Consider the following 19679-nt stretch of genomic DNA (forward strand, 5'->3'; position numbering starts at 1 on the left):
GTTACGGCATACCCCGCCTTTCCGTCATCCCATAGGCTGGGGCTTCTCTTACTCCGCCGAACGGATGGGTACTGGCCAATGGCTATGTTGTAGGCGGGATTTGTATGACAGTTTGCGATAAAGCAACATTTCCCTCAAGGTCTTGGTTCTCGGTAACAGTGTACGTTCTTTTAGTAAGCAGAAGTGGCGTTTTCCCTCTGCAGAAAGCAATATTGAATCTTTGGTGTTCATTATAATTGAATTCTGTTATAGATAACGTTACTTAAACATACGACTTACCTTTGCGGGTGGATTTTCATTCAGCTGTCTCGACCCAAAACACAGGTCAGTAATCGTGCATTGTGTGTCTAGTGTGTCTAATATGTAACTTGTGAATCGCCGTGTGGTTGCAGTTGTGTTTCAAAGTCAAAATCAGCCATGTTTCCTAGTTCTCCTTCCTACAAGTATAGTTAGTATCAGCAGGTGAAAGTGTGCTGTGGGTCCGTCAGGGAGATTCATCCGACAGCTTCTTTTCATCTTGTATATTTTTATTTTCTGGCACTCAGGTATTCTTTGTGTTTGTGTGTGTGTGTGTGTGTGTGTGTGTGTGCTCCCGCACCGCACCCTTTTATGTATTTACATGAACGTGTAACCTTGTTACGCTACTTCAAGTAATGTTATATTATTCCTTCATTATTAAACGCTGGATGAAATCAGTATTCACAATTTTACCATTACATACACCTGTTTATACGCAGACCTGGACTGCACCTCCTTTTCACGCTTATAACCGCACTATTAAATATTCCTGAAAAAGAGTACGAAACGAGGCAAAGTGAACTGTTAACTGTTAAGGAAAGTTTATCAGTACTCTCAGAGGTCTAGTACACGCGGACAAGAGCGAGTCAGAACTCGCAACGTAAACAGTAATATGAATATCACCTCAGTTCTTCATGCACAATCAAGGCTATGATGAATAGAGGTGAAATGTAAAATTTGTGCACTTAGAAAGATGTCCACTTACTTCCATAAAGTTTTTGCCAAGGATTTGGTCATGAACTTCCTCGAACACTTTTTAGAAACTGATTTACATTTGCTTAATTGCTAGCAATGAATGAAAAGAATATTCCTGAAATTCAACATCAAGAAAAATGGCTTAACAAATCTCTTATTCTAGCATTGAAGTTACTTGGAAGTTATGTTGGTCTGAAGTGGATTTTGAATGAGTCTTTTATTGTTCATAACTGGTGGAGAAACAGTGCCAGAAGTTTTCACAGGCTGTTGGAAAGCACAAAAACTGAGTTTTACTCTATACCGAAAAAAACTAAACTAAAAGATTACCATAAAGCAATGGTTCTTAACCCATTTTGTGGGTGTGACCCTTTTTTAAGAATGAATGACGATGTTCTGCGACCCCAGCTGCCCAGTGTTTGGGACTACACACTCAGTGGGATGGTCAGGTTTGGATAGAGGATGTGAGGCAGTCGAGATGTGGCTGAGTAGGGCTGAGGAAAAGATTCAAAATATCTTCCACATTGAGTCTGGCTCTATATACTATTGTCTATATACTATACTTTTATATATACAATTCTTCAGGTACACCAGCGCTGAGAAAACATCCTGAAAGAGATCGGTCGATGCAAATGGGATTTTTTTTTTTCAATGCCATGTCATGCAGTTATCGATATTCGCCATGCACAGATATCCAAAAATCCACCTGTAGCTCCTCTGTGAACCTCTGTGTACAAAAATGTTTTCCCATGTTTCACCTGCTCCAGCTTTGTGACCCCCAGGTTAAGAATCGCTGCCATAAAGATTAATAACTCTTAAACAGAAAAAGAAAAACGATCTGACTTGCCTCAGTATGGGGTAGCCGATAAGAGTAACCGCATTATTGGGAAATAACAAAAGCAAGACAAAAATCAGTCTCATTAACTGTAACTCAGTTCATAATAATGTTTACATTTACACTTTACTTACAACTTACACAAATGGAATTACAGAAAATCACAGTAACAAAGAGTCACCACACTTTACACATTCAACATATGTAAACCAAGGAATCAAGAACACTGGACACATGGTTCATTTGTGCTGGGAGCTACAGCTAGGAAATTCCGAATGATATTAAAGGTCTTACTCAAACCAATACAGGCTATTTGGGGTAGCAATGTGGCATTCAGGCTATTCATATCTCTCTACTGTCACACTCACTGCCATGCAAGCCACGAGATAGAGCTCAAACTTTGTCACAAGTCAGTTCATGAACTTTCTGCCCTGCCCCATTCAGCCTACTGTAAGTTCTGTTATTGTGCAATTGAAGTGTCTTGGAGCAACAACAGCTCAGCTATGAAGCAATAGATCATGCAAACTCACAGAGGAGATCCGCCAGTGTGCTGAAGCACCTAGTGTATAAAAATATTCTGTTGTATCACTCAAAACTCTTCCAACCTGCCTCTTGAAGCAATATCAATGCAAGAATTGTGCATCGGAAGCTTCATGAAATGGTTTTCCATGGCCAAGCAGATAAACACAAGCCTAAGATTACTATGTGCAGTGCCAAGGGTTGGTTGGAGTGGTGTAATGCACACCTTTTGTTCTTAACAACTCCATTTTAATGTGCATGGTTTTGGAATGGGATGTCCAACAAGCTCATATAGGTGTGATTTGTCAGGTGTCCATACACTTTTGGACATACAGCATATTGGAATATTTAAAACAATTTGTCAGGCACTCAATGCGACTTTGCAAGACTATACAGCACATTGTCTTTTTTTGTCTTGTGGCTTGGTTAGAATAATTATTTCCCACATCATTTGCTAAAAGAAAATAAAGGTAATTTGTCCAACATAACCTCCAGGGAAGTTTCCATGAAACAATGAAGTCTTGAATACCACTCACCTCTGGTTTAATCTAATCCTCTTAAAGTGTTTTGTTGTATTTATTTATTTGTGGGGTGTCTGCCTTAAAGTGATGTCCAGCACAGATGTGTAAAGTAATGAAATGTCAAAGCAATCCATGGTGGTTGCAGGCTTGAAATGTGCTAAGCATAGATTAATGGTAAGTTTGTTCATCGTATCAGAGTAATATTTGCACCATTTTCAACTTGAAAATAGATGAAGGAAATGTATTTAAATCACCAAATGGATAAAGCGTTGTTTAATAATGATATAATGTGACCTTTTGTGTTTGGTTTTCTTTGTTGAGAGGGAATAATCTTGAGAACAACATTTCCATGGTTTAATCAGACTTTAGGAATCCTGAATTTCTTCTTTTGCTGCTTTCCTTAATTCACCCTTTTCCATTTTACTCACAGGGTTATTGTTGGGACTTCACCATGATACTGTGACTGATTCTCTTTCTTAACGAACACAAATATGGCAACTGCCAAAAAAGGTAAGTGTGCGTTACCCCCCCCCCCCCCCGCTATCACACTTTCTCATGTTCTCTATTGGTGATTGTGGTGCACATAAATCAATTCCTTAAATCTTACTGGGCTTATATTGGGTAACACATTAGCATGCAAGTCCATAACGTCAATGTTTTATAAACAAAACTAATAGCTAAGTACATGAATTATTTAAAAACATTAATTGATACTTTATTGTGTCAAGACTACTGTGCTTACAAATGCTATAGGATGAACAGATTCCAGCACCAAGGTTTTGATTTTGAAAAATCACTTTGTACCCAATTTTGGACAAGCTGCTATTTTTGTTTAAAAAAAAACAAAACAAAAACAGTACCACATAATGTAGAATTGTAATTGAGTTTTGCACTGTTGTTAGAGACAGGAATCTGACCTTGGATGTGATTGACAGTGTGTGTCAAATTAGATGGACAGACATCTAAATGAAAATCGAACACACAGCTCAATACAGACCTAAAGTTATTTCCTGGTTTAATCTCTCAGTGAATGCCAGAGACTAAGACCTCTCATATGATTGTTATGAAAGCCAGAATGAGACAAGGCTGCTGACTTGTAGCTCATCTGAACTATCCCTCCCCTCTCAGTAAGGAATTACATCATAATTTTTTGTAAACAAATAATTAGAAAATAATAGACCTAAAATGAGAGAAGGAAAAAAACCTTCAAAAAACAGCCAGTCAAGAAGAAATATATAAGGAAAACAGATAACAAGATAAGACAGATATTTCTTAGTATATGAAAGGAATGCACTTAAACAGCAGATTTCATAATCATGCCATACAAAGATTACCTACCCATCTCTTCATGCCTGAGTGTTTAGCACGATTACTGCACAGCTGCAGACACAGAAATAAACAAGCTGATTTTTAAGCCTGTTCTCTATAGTTACAAAAAGTCACTGTTCTGGTCAAAGTGGAGCTGAGATATACAGTCGTTCTAACCCCCCACCCCGGTCTGTTTGAGGTTGAATATCATAATAGTATAATCTGTAAGATAATAATGTATCTAGAGTAGTGCAATCTGGAAATGCTACCCTGCTCACTCTTCCCTGTGTTGGAGAATCATGAGCACTATGTAAAACATTAATATAGGGTAATAAATGAAGTTATAATCCAAGTTAAATATTTAAAATACTTTTTTTGTTAGGTTTTTGTTGAGTGTCACATTCCAAGGCATAAACACCATCAGCCCAATGTAGCAGACAACATGTTCTCTTGAAATAGCCCATTATGCTTATGATTTGATGCATATAATTAGAGCTGCAACAACTAATCTATAACATCAATAATAATCGATTATGAAAATCGTTGTCATCGAATCTCATTATTGATTAGTTGGTCTACACACGGCATGGGGTACATTTTACTCACTGCGGTACTTCTGTTCTGTAAATACGCATTGGGGAGTACAGACAAGTTTTGTCCCAAATGATGTACTACATACGTACACTATGCACTATATGCTCTGCCATCTATTGTATGAATTTTAGAAGGGTAGTATCATCTCAAATGGAACACGAGTGTTTTTTACTAACCAGAAGTATAAGCTGTTTCTTAGACAATGGCACATGATGTCAAACACACAAAATGTGACTGTGCTAGCTTTAGCAGAAAACCCAGAGTCAACAGGTGTGTTCTGTGTGCAAGGGGTTAGGGAAACTGGTGCGAGTTGCTTAAGAGGTTCAATTTAAATAAAGTTTATTGTCATTATATGCTTTATTTGTACAATGCAGTGTAAGTTATGTCCTTTATTATGACTGGAGTGATCTACTAATAACGAGACCATGTTACTCCTCACTCACAATGTAGATGCGGTGATAAACAGTGGGAGCACAAGTAAGATCCATAATGTCTAATTAAAGTGGTATGATCAAAGTAAACATAAGTAAAACTACATATATATATAAATATTATGTATGTATATGTGTATGTATGCATATAATGTATGTATATATATATTTATATGTATGTGTGTATGTAATATATAATTGGACAAACAGCTGTGTTACTGTAAAGTTTTAGTCTGAATTTTATAAACACGTTGAAAGTTTTTTTTTAAATTCAATTAATTGAAAAAAAGAATTGTCCGATTATGAAAATAATCATTAGTTGTAGCCCTAGATATAATGTAGTTGGTGAAATGCTGTATATGGAAACTGGTAAAGAATTAATTGCCAAGTTCTGAGTGAACACTATCTAAACACTGTCTGAAACACAATGTCTTCTAAAACTGTGACAACAGATTAAGTTATAATGTAAAGTTCTGTGTAGTTTGGGATGTTTCTGCAAGATTGTACTTGACACAAGTCATCCTGTTTGTCTTTTCAACAAACCAAGTAGTCCTGCCTACACCAGCACAAATATGACCTTTCTACTTAGGACCTTTCTGCACTGAGGATACAAATGTTCAATTTATAGCCTTTCTGTATCACACTTAGTAGGCTCCATAGGGCTAAAGTAGTATCCATAATTTTATAATTTATTCACCTTATAATATTTAGTAGACCTGTTAATTGGATGATGTTAAATTCAAGCAGGGTATTTTATTCGTGGGTAAGTACAGCTATGTTGTCTGATTCTTTCACATTTTCATTGCCTTTTAATATCATAGTTAAGCTTTTTGTTTTGATCACAATATGTTATAGTTTTTAAGTAATCTCCATAAGCAGAAATTGGATAGGTGACCATAGTACCAGCTCAGTTTTTGTTCAATATAAGGTGTCCAAAAATAGGCATATGCTATCTCAAATTCTGGTTTTTCATTTTACAGCTGCAACATTCTGGTTATATGTTCTGTGGCTCATTATAAAGCAAACTTGCATAGATCGGAAATACAAATATCTTTTGTGATGGGGTGGGCAAAAACATGTATATGTAAATAGCAAATAGTAATTCACTTGAACTGGTGATACTGTCATGGAGTGCAAAGAAAAATTTCCCTTAATACACTTGTATTTATTTACTGTTCTCTAACTTGGAGTACTGTTGAAGAATTAAGAACTCTCTTCATCTCCTGCTGGTGTTTTTGTCCAAACTGAGCCTGCTTTAGCATCCACATTTAGAAATTATTAATAATATTTAATAATGATAGATAATAAATAATCTTATAAAATAGGCGTTAAGATAATTTTATTCAAAAACTCTGGGTGACAGATTAAGTTCGAGTAAGTATTCTATAAAATGCCTCTCTCTGACTTATAAATGTTTAGTATAAATTCAGTATAAATAAATTCAGTATAAATGTTTTTAGAAATTGCCATGCTGCCTTTATAAGGAGACGGTGTTTTAAAGAGGCTTGGAAAGAAACACTTCAAAGGAATGTATGACAGGGTGGAAAAGCGAGACTTCCTGTCTGTGTATGTGATTTGTTTTGTGTGTTAATGAATGCATGTGTTACTGCAGCTTCCTCTAAGGCGGGAGGCATTCGTTTTGCTGAGGCAAATTCTGCTGCTGCTGCCGCCGCTCACTCCCACGTGCACTTTGATGAGAAGCTGCACGACTCTGTTGTCATGGTGATTCCTGAGTCTGATGGGAACTTCTTGGTTAAGGTGAGTTTTGGTCAGTGGTTCTGCTTTATATGCATACATATATACAAACCCACACATGCACACACATTATATCTATCCATACATAATTACGTATATACATACATGCATATGTATGTAAATACATCAATACATACATACATACATACATACATACATACATACATATACAAAGCCTCTCTCTGTGTCTGTATTAATATCTGTATTGCACTCCAAATATTTGTGTCAGTATATTGGGATTTAAGTCTATAGTGATCATGGCCTAAACTGGAGTTTTTTTTGTTGTGGTGGTTATTTTTTGTTAACATGAACCCTACAACTATACCAGGAAAAATGGAGAGAGACAAAAAACTAGTAGTATAAATGGCAGCACTGTCAGTATGTCATAAATAAATGCTGTAAATGCTTTGGACACTGTGGTCTTTGTCCCGCACGCTTCATATCTGAGTGCTCGTTCGCTCCTTGATGAGAATAAAAATCTCCTGGCTGCACGACTTTTTGTTGCATTCTGCTGGATCCCATTCCTGATGATCTGGCAACCTTTCTGGCAAAAAAAAGTCCTCCTCCTATTCATTATGCGTGCAGTCTGAATAATATATTCATATTTAATAACATCCTTAATATGTACATACATGCATTTAATTTGGAGCATATTTAGAGCATATAAACTATGCAAAATTATCCTTTCAGACAATTTAATGCATCTTCTGTAGCATCCACTATAAAGAGTAAATAAAAAGCACTGGAAATGTTTTCAAAAAAATTTAAGAAGCACTTAGCTGCTTCTCCGGTGGCTCTCATTAGTATACTTATTGCTGGAATATTAATTGGTGTATGAGAGAATAGTGGCATGTGGTTTATGACTTTCATGCTCAACAAATAAGGCTTTAAAAGTTCAACCAAATTTCAGGGGGTCCTGATGATAAAGGAAAGTAGTTTACTAGTGACTAGTCTATTGCACGTGACATCAAGCTGGCTTTCATTAACGTTTAATCAGGATGCATGTATGACTAAGCTTGTCAAGTTCAGTTCTGAATATTATTAACATCACTGCTGTGTTATATTTTTAAGTTGCAAAAATAGTAGTTTACTATGGTGTGTGTAAATTAGAACAGACTACTTAAACTTAATCATTTTAAAACTGCACCTCTTGGACTGTTAATATAATTTAAATAGGGAAAAGTGTTAGACAGTCATGGTGGTTATGTGATTAATAATGGCTTTGGGTAGGTTATTTTAGGTTTTTATAGGCAATCTTTGATTTAGTGAGACCCTTTTCATACATGTGCACACACCATTACTGCTTTGTGACCTGCAGCTGGCTTACTGCTAAAACAGAACCCTGATTTTATCTTTTGGCTCATATATTTGTTCTGTAGGACAGATCCTTTTAGGAGTCACCAGCTACAGACCCTCTGCTTGTTTATTTAATTCTCATAGTTCACTCACTCTGCTACCTTAACCCAACTATTATTATTGCTGTGGTTGAGTATGTATGTGCACTGTTTATTTCATGTGCAAACTCTTTCTTTCACTGTGGATGTTTATGATATCTTGCCTTTGGCAACACCACTCCACACCGAGTTTTTGAATCAGTGCTTTGTGTTTGTTGGAAACTATGGATTGTGAGTTAATGACAGCGTTGCTTCAGATGAACTCCACACATAGCCTGAAGTGTGTTTTGTTCAGAGAGAATAATAGCTTTTTGGGTAATAGAATTTGGCTTTCTTTCCAGTCATACACAGACAGCACTTTGTCCTCTCAGTTGCACATCCCACTTCATTTTACACGCACATACCCACACTCACACATGTACACAAATTTGTCTGACAGATTTTGTCTCTTATTGTATTCCATTGTTTTTGTTTTTTTAAATTGTGGCTGTCATACAAATGGCTTTACATTTTGTGAGGTGCTTGACATAATACCCAAAAATGTATTTGTGCACCCCATGCTGCATAGAGACAGACACTGTGGCATCACAGCTATGTACAAAATGAAAACAGTCATGATCTCTTCTCTGTTTGGCACACTCTTCTTTACAGATTGCCAAAGACATTTGCTTCTTTTCACTCTGCATGTTCTCTTCCTGCCAGCTTTGTAAAGAAGCCCTCTTCATATAATGATCAACACCCACTTTGTTGTTTTGTCAGAACCTAAAAAAAAAAAAAAACAACTATTTTTGACTACAGAAACTGTAATGAGATATTGAAAATGATTCTTTAATCATCTGTTATGTGTTCTCTTCAGGTGGGCTTCCTGAAGACTCAACACAGGTATGAAATTGTCTTCATGCTGCCAGAGGTTCCAGGGCTTGGGAAAGATGTGTGTCCAGCTCCGGTGCCCAACCCATACCTTCAGATTAAAGATCTTACTGCAGCTCCTAGTGGTATGCTCCCACTTTCTTCTTCTTCTTCTTCTTCTTCTTCTTCTTCTTCTTTTTGTTATTTTAGATTTTTTTTCTGTATTTCTCATACATGGGGGTCTTCTACATCAGGAAATAGATCACATTTGAGTTTTCTTCACTGTTAAGTTTAATGTGTTTAAGTACACTGTTTAATGTGGATGAGAGCTCTGGAGAATATTTATTAAGTGAGCTGGCAAGCTCAAGGCATTTTCCATTATTATGCTTTGTGTGGCTGTGCATGTGGGGCTTGGTATATGAGAATTATTTATAATAATAATGTGAATGGTTTATAATGCAAGGAAGGTGTAGTTAACTGGATTTGTAAACTTGACACTCTTAAAGGCTTTTGTTTTGTCATGTATGGTGACACTTGTATGAAGTTCTTTCTAAGATTGGTTTAGCTGTCATGATCTAAAATAGGACATTAAACGGCATTATTTCTTATTTTGCTTATTTTTGACAGAAGTATTTTGAAAGAATTCTTTTGTTAGAGTATTTTACAAAAATGGGTGGATTGGCCATAGATACAAGTCAGGATTTGTGACGCCAACTGCTACTGAGGACAGGACTTATTACATTCACACACTGTCAAAACACATCTTTGTACTCATCTTTCTGATCCGAACATACCCATTAATTTCAGACTAGCGATAGAACACCAAAAATCATGATATATTAGGTATGAGAGAATATTGTCTCAGAAACTGTGGTACAAAAAAACTGGTAAACCGCATTTTCATTCTCTGAGGTGTATTGCAATATTTTTGTTTTATATTCATTATGAGTTCTACCTCTTCTTGTGCACAAGGAGGCAACACCACAAAAAGAACAAAGTTTATGAGTGGGCGTTTACCAGGCTAAAAGCCAGGCCCACAGCTTCGTTTCATTTGCCCCGCATGAACTTGGAAAAACTAATACTGAATGACTTGTAGTGCACTACAGCTCAATATCCAGTATTCATAGCATGTAGCCACCTTATGGTGGTTACTGTAACCCGGCGTATATGCATGCATGTTTTCTATAGAGGCTAGCTTGACCGTGGTCTGACATGCAGGTTAAAATCAATGCATGTGTGTTGCGCTTGATGTAAGTCACACTCGTGTCTAAAAACAATTTAGAAGCATGTTGTGTATTGTCCTGGCAATGGTGTAACCAGAAATTCATTTCAGAGGGACGTACGAACATACAAAGTAAAATCAAGATTGTTTTTCTGGTCTGTGCAGTTAAATTAGTAAGTGTGACATGCTCGTGTATTTCAGGTGGATGTCAGACAGCAGTAGGAGTGTTGATGACACAAATGTGTTATTTGGCCTAATCATTTAAGACATAATATTAATTACTTGAAAATACATTTATTAGGTTTATGACATGAAATACATTTATGACACAGAAAATGATTTTAAAAAACATGTTAATAATAGGGGAAAATTACCCCTTATATATAAAACCTGATCTACTTTTCTTACAATACAATATGTTATTAATTTTTTATATTTTGTTTGTGTCCTGAAGGTTGTATCTCATATTGTGGCTTTAGTGTATCGTCTCATGTCTATTAAATATATTATTTTGAATGGCCAGGTAGTGGTTGCGATTTTATTTATTTATTTATTTGTTTATTTATTTCCAGTATAGCAAAGACCAAATGGAGGGGAATTTAAATATAGGGGTTTTTTTTCAGTAGTGGAAAAATTACAGCAGTGAAAAAGGCAGCTGTCTTGTTGCAAAACCTCTGCACATGCAGGCATGGGTTCAGAACTCTTTTTTTTAAGGTTTTTATAAGTTTAGTGTGGGCTTTGGTCTAGCCATTCCAAAGCACAAACTTTTTTTCCCCCAAGCCATTTCATTGTAGTTTTTGCCTTGTGCTTTGGCTCATTGTTCTGCTGGAACATGCATTTTTGCCCTGTATACAAATGTCTGGCTGACAGGGACAGGTTCTTCTCAACAGTTTACTTATATTTGGCTCAGTCCATATTGCCTGTACTGATGACAATCTTTCCAGTTACTCCTGTTGAAATGCAACCCTAGAGCATGATGTGACCACCAACGTGGTTGATATTAGGAATGTTATTACCTGGTTGTTGGGCTGTATTTGGCTTGGGTTTTTGTTTTAATCCAAATGGCTCAAATTTAATATCATCAGATCACAAAATCTTTTTTTATTAAAGCTGTCAGATTTTCTAACATGGCTTTTCTCAGAATCAGCTTCCTGCTTTATTCCTGTTTTTGTATCTTTACTTCTCTACATTTCACTCCCTAATTCACACTCATTACTCCTTTATGTCATCACATTATAGTATTAACTCTCCCCTGTCTCTTTGTAGGAGGTTTAAAGGTGACTTGCGAGTATGTGGCTCACAAGGAGGGGGTGCTGTGTGAGGAAATGCTAATACTCAGTGAGAGCAAAGAGGACGTGTGCCTGAAGGTGAAAGTTCATGCCCGTGTTATGGGTGAGTCATCGTCTAAAAGAGCACAGCTAGCTTCAGCAAAAACACTCTTGTTGAATACATACCAAGAATGTGACCACACATAAATGTTACCCTAAATCAAATAATGTAGAGGTTACTGTCTTTCCGGAAGCTCAGCTCAGTAACCTATAAAAGCAACCACATTTCATTGATTCTCCATGAACATCAAATTAGAGTTGATGTTCATGGAGACGATTTCTATTTTCTTTAGTTGGTATCTGCTGCCCCCTACTGGTCAGAAAAATCAGTTCAAGCAGTTTATTCTCCAACTGCCATAATTGTACAAATGCAGATGGAAATGCGTCAAAGGTACCACAGACCAGATACAATTTACTATCAGTAACAAGACAGTACATTTATTTATAAAGTATTTTAAACAGTATAACTTAATAAGAAATAATTCAATTTTATTATGAATAAGAAGTCAAATAAAAGGCTAAAACATAAAGCTAAACTGAGTTGCTTTTAATATATATTGATGAATATTTTCCTTTTAGTTTCCACCCCCAGTACTTCCAGTTATTATTCCAGTATACTACAGCACATAGTCTATTTTCAGAAAAGGGTAACAACACATTACACTTAGCAGTTTCAGAGAGCAAAGATTACCATGATTTGGCTTATAAAACTGGTGACATGATATAAACTTCCATACAAATCACGTCTGCCATCTCCTTGTAATGCATCATGGCAAATCCCATACCTCACTGGACTCTTCTTGGACATGTGTTGTAGTATTTAGATTTATTTCAGTGACTTGTGGTTAGAAATGAATGCAGAGTGCTGATGTAGGTGGAATGGTTCAAAAGGGTTTTGACATTCAAAATCCCGCAGCTCATCTCAGCAAAGATGCTGGGATGAAACCGAGTTTTCCTTTTCTCAATTGCCGCAACGAGTCCTGTCCCACAACTGATTGAATTGTTTCATCTGTAACACAGGAGCAGAAACAAGTCAATTGTGCTGCTACAGGTCATTGCACACAAAGCTTTCATAATGCATCTTTAGGTTGCACATGAGCTTCTTATTTCAGCTATAAGACACAATTTATGCACACTGCATTGATGCATCATGACAGATTTTATTTATTTATTTATTTATTTATTTATTTATTTATTTATTTACATGTGCATGTAAACACCAAAGAAACCCAACCAAACTGTGTAAAAATGACATTACTCTATAAAATAATGAATTTATGTACATAATAGTCAGAATTATAAACAATATAAGGATACTAATAGCATTCTCATTTCGATTTTCACCTCACATGCCTTTTTATTTGCTCTTTCTTTGTTGCTTTACAATAAAGCCCGTTCTGAAAATAATCTAAAAAATCAACAAAAGTTCCAATAACTTACCTACAGTGGATTTTAAAAAAGTCCACACACCCCTCTTAAAGTGGCAGGTTTTTGTGATGTAAAAAAAATTACATTCAAAAAGTTAAATCATATCAGAACCCTTTAAACCTTTATTGTGAATTTGCAACATATAAAGTGACAAACATCCAGCAATGTTTTTTGGGGAAAAAACTCAAAACTTGCATAAGTCTGCACACCCTTTTATAATTGGGAATGTGGCAGTGTTCATAATCATCCCATCACATTCAAACTCATGTTAAATACTAATTAGTATACACCTGCCATCAATTAAAGTGACTGATTAACCCCAAATAAAGTACAGCTTTCCTATAGGATTTTCTTGACATTTTCTTGGTAACATCCAAGTGGAAAAACCATAGGCCACAAAGAGCGTACAAAGCAGGTACAGGATCTCATTGTTGAAAAATATAAATCAGGGGACAGTTACAATTTTTTTTTTAAGGCATTGGATATACCATAGAACACAACACAATATAATAATCACGACAATAATCAACAAGTGGAGAAAATATGGCACAACAGTGACACTACTAAGAACAGGATGTCCCTGTAAAATTGATGAGAAGATCAGGAGAAAACTGGTCAAGGAGGCCACCAAGAAGCCTACAGTAACATTAAAAGAATTGCCGCAATTTCGGCAAGTACTGGTTGCTCCCTACATGTGACAACAATCTCCTAAATTCTTCATATCTCTGGGTTATGGGGTAGGGTGGCAAGACGGAAGACTTTTTTTAACCAAAAAAATTATTAAAATAAACATCCAATCTCCCAAAATCATGTGGAATAATATCTAATGATCTGATGAGAGTAAAGTTTAATACCAAATAATACCAAAAGATATGTTTGGCACAAAAAAAACACTGCATTTCACCATAAGAACACAATCCCTACAGGGAAGCATGGTGATGGCAGCATCGTACTTTAGGGCTGTTATTCTTCAGCTGAAACTGGGGCTTTAATCAGGGTGGAGGGAATAATGAATAGCTCCAAGTACCAGTCAATTTTGATGCAATTCAACCTTTCAGCATGACAACAACCCAAAGCAAACCTCCGAACAAAGCAATGGTTTCACCAAAACAAGTTCAAGGTTTTGGAATAGCCTAGCTAGATTTTAGACCTAAATCCAATCAAAGATCTGTGGGGTGACCTGAAGAGGGCTGTGCACAGGAGATGCCCAGCCAATTTGACAGAGTAGGAATGCTTTTGCAAGGAAGAATGGCAAAATATGTCAAGATGTGCCAAACTGATTGACTCTTACACAGAAAGATTGAATGGTGTGATAAAATCTAAAGGTTCTTCAACTAAGCATTAGTTTGGGGGTGTGCACACTTATGCAACCAGGTTGTTGTAAATTTTATTTATTTTTTCCCCCTAAAATGATTCTTATTGTTTTTCACTTTAATTAATAGGTTACAATTTCACAATAAATGTAGAAAAGGTTCTGACAAGATTTATCTTGGTTTCAAAGTTTTAACATAAAAAAAACCTTTTAACAGTGGTGTGTAGACTTTTTATATCCACTGTGCATAAATAGAATAGAAGTGTGAAATCTTTGTGGTAGTAGTTGGTGTGAATCAAAAATATTTAGATATATCCGATGTAATTAGTATGTAGTAACCTATAGCACTCAGTTTAATTTATAAAAAGATGTTTTAGGATTGGATATTTGTCATGTTTTGGGGGAAAATATGGTTAAATATAATTAATAAAAGGTTTTAATGGCAGGCCTAAATCGCACAATTTAGCAGTATTGTGTTAATATTGTATGAATATTGTATTTAGTGATTATAGCACCTAACCAATGTCGAAACTGAAAAATGAACTTTCTATGTGGCTGCAGCGCAGCTGGTGAACTGTCGCTTTGTCTATTGGTAATTGACCTTTGCATATTTTCCCTTTATTACCTTCAAATGCATTTGTCTATATCAGCCTGATATCTATACAGTGCTGTGAAAAAGTATTTCCTGATTTTTTTTATTATTATTATTGATTCAGAAATTAAAACCAAATCGAAGATAAAACAAAGACAACCTATGTAAACACAAAATACAGTTTTTTTAAAATAATAAGAATAAGAATAACAATGTTATTTATTGAAGCAAAAAAAGTTATCCAATTCCAACTGGGCCTGTGTGAAAATGTATTTCTCCTGTAGTTATTAATTCCCCAGATTTATGAAACTGCTTTCATAATGGGGTCCAGCTTGTCTAGATGCAACCAGGCCTGATGACTGCCAGCCCCATTCAATCAAATTAACACTTAAATAGAACTTTTTTAACAACTTGAAGTTGGTTAAAAGGTCTTAACTAGTAACACACGGTGCCAAAACTGAAAGAAATTCCAACAATGATGAGGAAGATGATGATTGAAATACATCAGTCTGGGAAGGGTTACAAAGCTATTTCAAAGGCTCTGGGACTCTAAAGGACCACAATGAGGGCCATTATCTCCAAATGGAAAAACTAGGCACAGTAATGAACCCTCCCAGTAGTGGCTGACCTTCCAAAATTCCTTCTAAGAGCACAGAAACTACTTATCCAGCAAGTCACAAAAGAGCCAAGGACAACATCAAAGGACCTACAGGCCTCTCTTGCATCAATAAAGGTCAGTGTTCATGACCCCACTATCAGAAAGACACTGGGCAAAAATGGCATCTATGGAAAAGTGGCGAGGCGAAAAGTAATACTAACCCAGAAGAAGATTAAGGCTCATCTGAATTTTGCCAAAACACACCTTGATCTGAAAACCTTTTTAGGAGAATGTTCTGTGGGCTGATAAGTTGAAAGTGGAACTGTTTGGAAGACAGGGGTCCCGTTACATCTGGTGTAAACCAAACACAGAACATAATAAACAGAAAGAACATCATACCTACGGTGAAGCATGGTGGTGGAAGTGTGATGGTGTAGGGATGCTTCGCTGCTTCAGGGCCTGAGCAACTTGCAGTAATTGAGGGAAACATGAATTCTACTCTCTACCAGAAAATTCTAAAGGAGAATGTCTGGTCTTCAGTCCATAGGTTGAAACTCAAGCGCATCTAGATTAAGCAGCAAGACAATGACCCAAAGCATATGAGTAAGTCCTAGTCTTAGAAGTAAGTGAAAGTCTGATCTTCAGTTATTGAAAGCGTTTGGTTGCAGTTATTGCTGCTAACGGTGGCACAACCAGATTTTAAGTTTAAGGGGGCATTTAGTTTTTCACATTGGTGATGGGTGTTGAATAACTTATTTTGCTTCAATGAACTCTAATTATATGTCAATTTGAAAATATTACTGTGCTTATTGCACACACTTGGGTCTTGAAGGAAATGAGAGGAGCTGATTTGAACACAGCAATCTTATGCCTTGTCTTTCTTTCTCAGATCGACACCATGGGACACCGATGTTATTAGAAGGGGTACGATGTGTTGGAGCTGAGCTTGAGTACGACTCAGAGCAAAGTGATTGGCAAGGATTTGACTAATAGGATTTTACCTCAGATATTGTCATTGGTACAGTGTAATTGTTGGAATAGACACACACACACACACAAACACACACACACACACACACACACACACACACACACACACACACACAAACACACACACACACACACACACACACACACACACACAAAGATCAGCCATTACATTAAAACTACTGACCGGTGAAGTGAACAACATTGATTTTCTTGCTACAGTGGCACCTGTCAAGGGGTGGGGTATATTAGGCAGCAAGTAAACAGCCAGTTCTCGAAGTTGATGTGTTGGAAGCAGGAAAAATGGGCAAGCATAAGAATCTGAGCAACATTGACAAGGCCATTGCATTTGATAAGGAATAGTGTGTCGCTAGATCAGTGGTTTTCAAAGTGGGGGCCGCCAGGGGGCGCCCGGGGGGCCTCAACAATTTGGTGTGAAAAATAAATAAATACATGATTTTCTCTTTCTCACTCTCAGACAACCACACATACACACACACACACAATCAAGTCCTAATCTAATGTAATGTAAAGATGTAAGATGTAATTATTAATAATTAAAAAAAGGCGGATATATTCAGAAGTCTGTATTTTTAATGTGCTTTAAAGACATCTTGCAAAAGTGGGGCCTCGGTCAAATGTTAATGCAATTTGGGGGGCCTTGCCCTGGAAAAGTTTGGGAACCCCTGGGCTAGATGACTGGGTATCTCCATGACAAACAGCAGGTCTTGTGGGGTGTTCCAGTATGCGGTGGTTAGTACCTACGAAATGTCGTCCAAGGAAGGACAACCGGTGGACTAGCAACAGGGTCATGGGCACCCAAAGCTCATTGATGCATGTGGCGTATAAAGGCTAGCCCATCTGGTCCGATCCCACAGAAGAGTTACCGTAGCTTAAATTGCTGAAAATGTTAATGCTGGCTATGATAGAAAGATGTCTGAAAGCACAGTGCATCACAGCTTGCTGTGTATGGGGCTGAATGCCTATGATGACCCCAGTCCACCGCCGAAAGTGTCTACAATGGGCACATGAGCATCTGATCTAGACAATGGAGCAATGGAAGAAAGTGGCCTTGACTGATGAATAACATTTTCTTTTACATCATGTGGACGGCTGATGGCAGATGGTTATGTTATGGCCGATCGGGCTCCGTGTGTGTGTTTAATATAATAATATATATATATTACACACACACATACATACACATATACACGCACATAAATACAATGTGGTTTTGCTTGCATGCTTGTCACTGTGCTATCAGGCTGCATTTTACTATTATTGTTTGCTTGTTTGTTTGTACTGTACTTGTATTTTTCAGTGTGACTGACTGGGACATCCTACACCAATCCACTTCCTCTACAGTTTACAGTTCCAGAAGGGGGCAATATTGACTACAGATTTAAGTTATCACAGGCATTTGGCTGAACAACCATTATAGACAACCATTACATAAATGTGGCACAGACTGGTCCCATTAAAACAGTAAACATATATTTTACTTTTATTTTCCAAAACAATAAATAGTCAGTATGGTCATTTCAATGTAAAGCTGCTTGAAAATAACTTTCCAAATTGTTTCTATTCAGCAGAAAAGGATTATATAAACTATGGGCAGTATTCTCTCTAGTTCTTCACTTGGTACACATCAAGGGCTGATTCATTACATAAAATGTAGTACTACCTTTTATATGTAAAGTTAATGATTTATATTAATTTAAGTAAGCCTAAGTGCCTAAGTCATTTGTTCTCTCATTTCTACAATTTTCTATAAGGCCTGTTTTGTCTCCAATTAATGCAAAATGTCTGAGGCCTTACTTATGCATAGTAATGTGACTTTTTTTTCTAAAATCAGTATGTCTGCTTTAATGGTTATCAGAGGTTCTTGAATGTGAATGCATGTCATTTGTGCAGTGTGACTCTTCAGTGAGATATGCTAGAGTGTATGTGATGTTGGGTGTTTGTGTCTGTAAATGTTATTGGAATGTGGTGATACCTGTAAATTTCACTTGCTCTGCTAAAACATATGGTCTGGTGTAAAGACAAAAACCTGTGTTCACTGAAATTTGTCTACTGTTACTGTGTTGTGTGTTTTTTTTTTTTTTTTTTTTTTTTTTTTTTTTTTTTTTTTTAAATCAAATAAAGAAGAATGTGGAATGTACATCGTTTCAGTCCTTGAGGAGTATTTTTTTTTGGATGTCCAGTAGTGGGCAGTGTGCACTCTGCATCTCTGGACTAAAAGTAGTTCAACTAGATGACAACTATGTTTATCTAAGAATAAAAGAGTGCAATAGTTAACTATTAAAGTGGCCTATGTTTGCTATTCAAAAAAGACAATATTATAGGATTTACAACCCTATTTATTGATCGCAGTGTGACTTTAAACTATGTTGTCCATCCATCCATCTTCTATACCGCTTATCCTTTTCAGGGTCACAGGGAACCTGGAGCCTATCCCACCTGAGCATCAGGCACAAGGTGGGGGACACACAGGGTGCAGCCCTGAACTATATTGTACCCTTCAGTAATGTTATATTTTAAAACAAAAACAAAAAAAAAGAATGATGAAAAAAAAAAGTTTTTTATCCACACACTAGACATGCAGCATCTTTAACTCTTTAGTTAAAGGAATACCTAAACTACATGGTTTAACTACTGCATAGTTAAGTATACATTTAGAAGAAAAAGCAGATTTGATATCTGCCTGATTTATTTGAGGCACATATTTAGTATATGTAACTGCAGATTTCCTGCAGAATAATTTGTTTTTATTTTCATACCTACCATGGGCTAAAGGAGAATGCTTATGTTGACACAGGCTACCTGTCCACATGTATAAATATCAGCAATGTCAAAATAATAGTACAATTATACTAAAATGGAAACCAATTCAGCAGCAGTTTGATTGTGTGCATTCATATAAATATTTTTGCCTTGAGTCTACAAACGTAACACAGTATGCGACAACGTACAATAGAAGTTATGTTATAGTAATCACTAGTTTATTTTTTTGTGC

General features: G+C 36.5%; 1 protein-coding gene across 3 annotated transcripts; it reads left to right on the forward strand.

The window, feature by feature from the left end:
* Positions 1 to 102: 102 nt before the first annotated feature.
* LOC108267974 (adipose secreted signaling protein) lies at positions 103 to 18762 on the forward strand. Of its 3 annotated transcripts, none has more exons than XR_008396774.1 (7): positions 103 to 324; positions 3296 to 3375; positions 6811 to 6956; positions 9204 to 9342; positions 11685 to 11810; positions 16566 to 16717; positions 16788 to 18762. XR_008396774.1 is itself a non-coding variant. In XM_017472588.3 (7 exons), exons 2-6 carry the CDS (start codon positions 3357 to 3359, stop codon positions 16664 to 16666), a joined length of 531 nt encoding a protein of 176 aa, XP_017328077.2. In that variant the 5' UTR covers positions 103 to 324; positions 3296 to 3356; the 3' UTR covers positions 16667 to 16694; positions 17985 to 18762. The 3 variants fall into 3 exon arrangements, 2 of the variants coding, with proteins under 2 accessions (XP_017328077.2, XP_053537920.1); XM_017472588.3 differs by having other exon boundaries at positions 16566 to 16694; positions 17985 to 18762; XM_053681945.1 differs by lacking the exon at positions 16788 to 18762 and having other exon boundaries at positions 104 to 324; positions 16566 to 16772.
* The last annotated feature ends 917 nt before the right edge of the window (positions 18763 to 19679 follow it).

Source organism: Ictalurus punctatus, chromosome 7 (genome assembly GCF_001660625.3).
Source record: "Ictalurus punctatus breed USDA103 chromosome 7, Coco_2.0, whole genome shotgun sequence".
NCBI lineage: Eukaryota > Metazoa > Chordata > Actinopteri > Siluriformes > Ictaluridae > Ictalurus > Ictalurus punctatus.

Bases quoted from the DNA above. Each gene is read 5' to 3' on its own strand.
- LOC108267974 (XM_017472588.3), top strand. The intron at 9,343-11,684 runs GTATGCTCCCAC...GTCTCTTTGTAG, and splicing joins TCTTACTGCAGCTCCTAGTG to GAGGTTTAAAGGTGACTTGC. The intron at 11,811-16,565 runs GTGAGTCATCGT...TTTCTTTCTCAG, and splicing joins AGTTCATGCCCGTGTTATGG to ATCGACACCATGGGACACCG.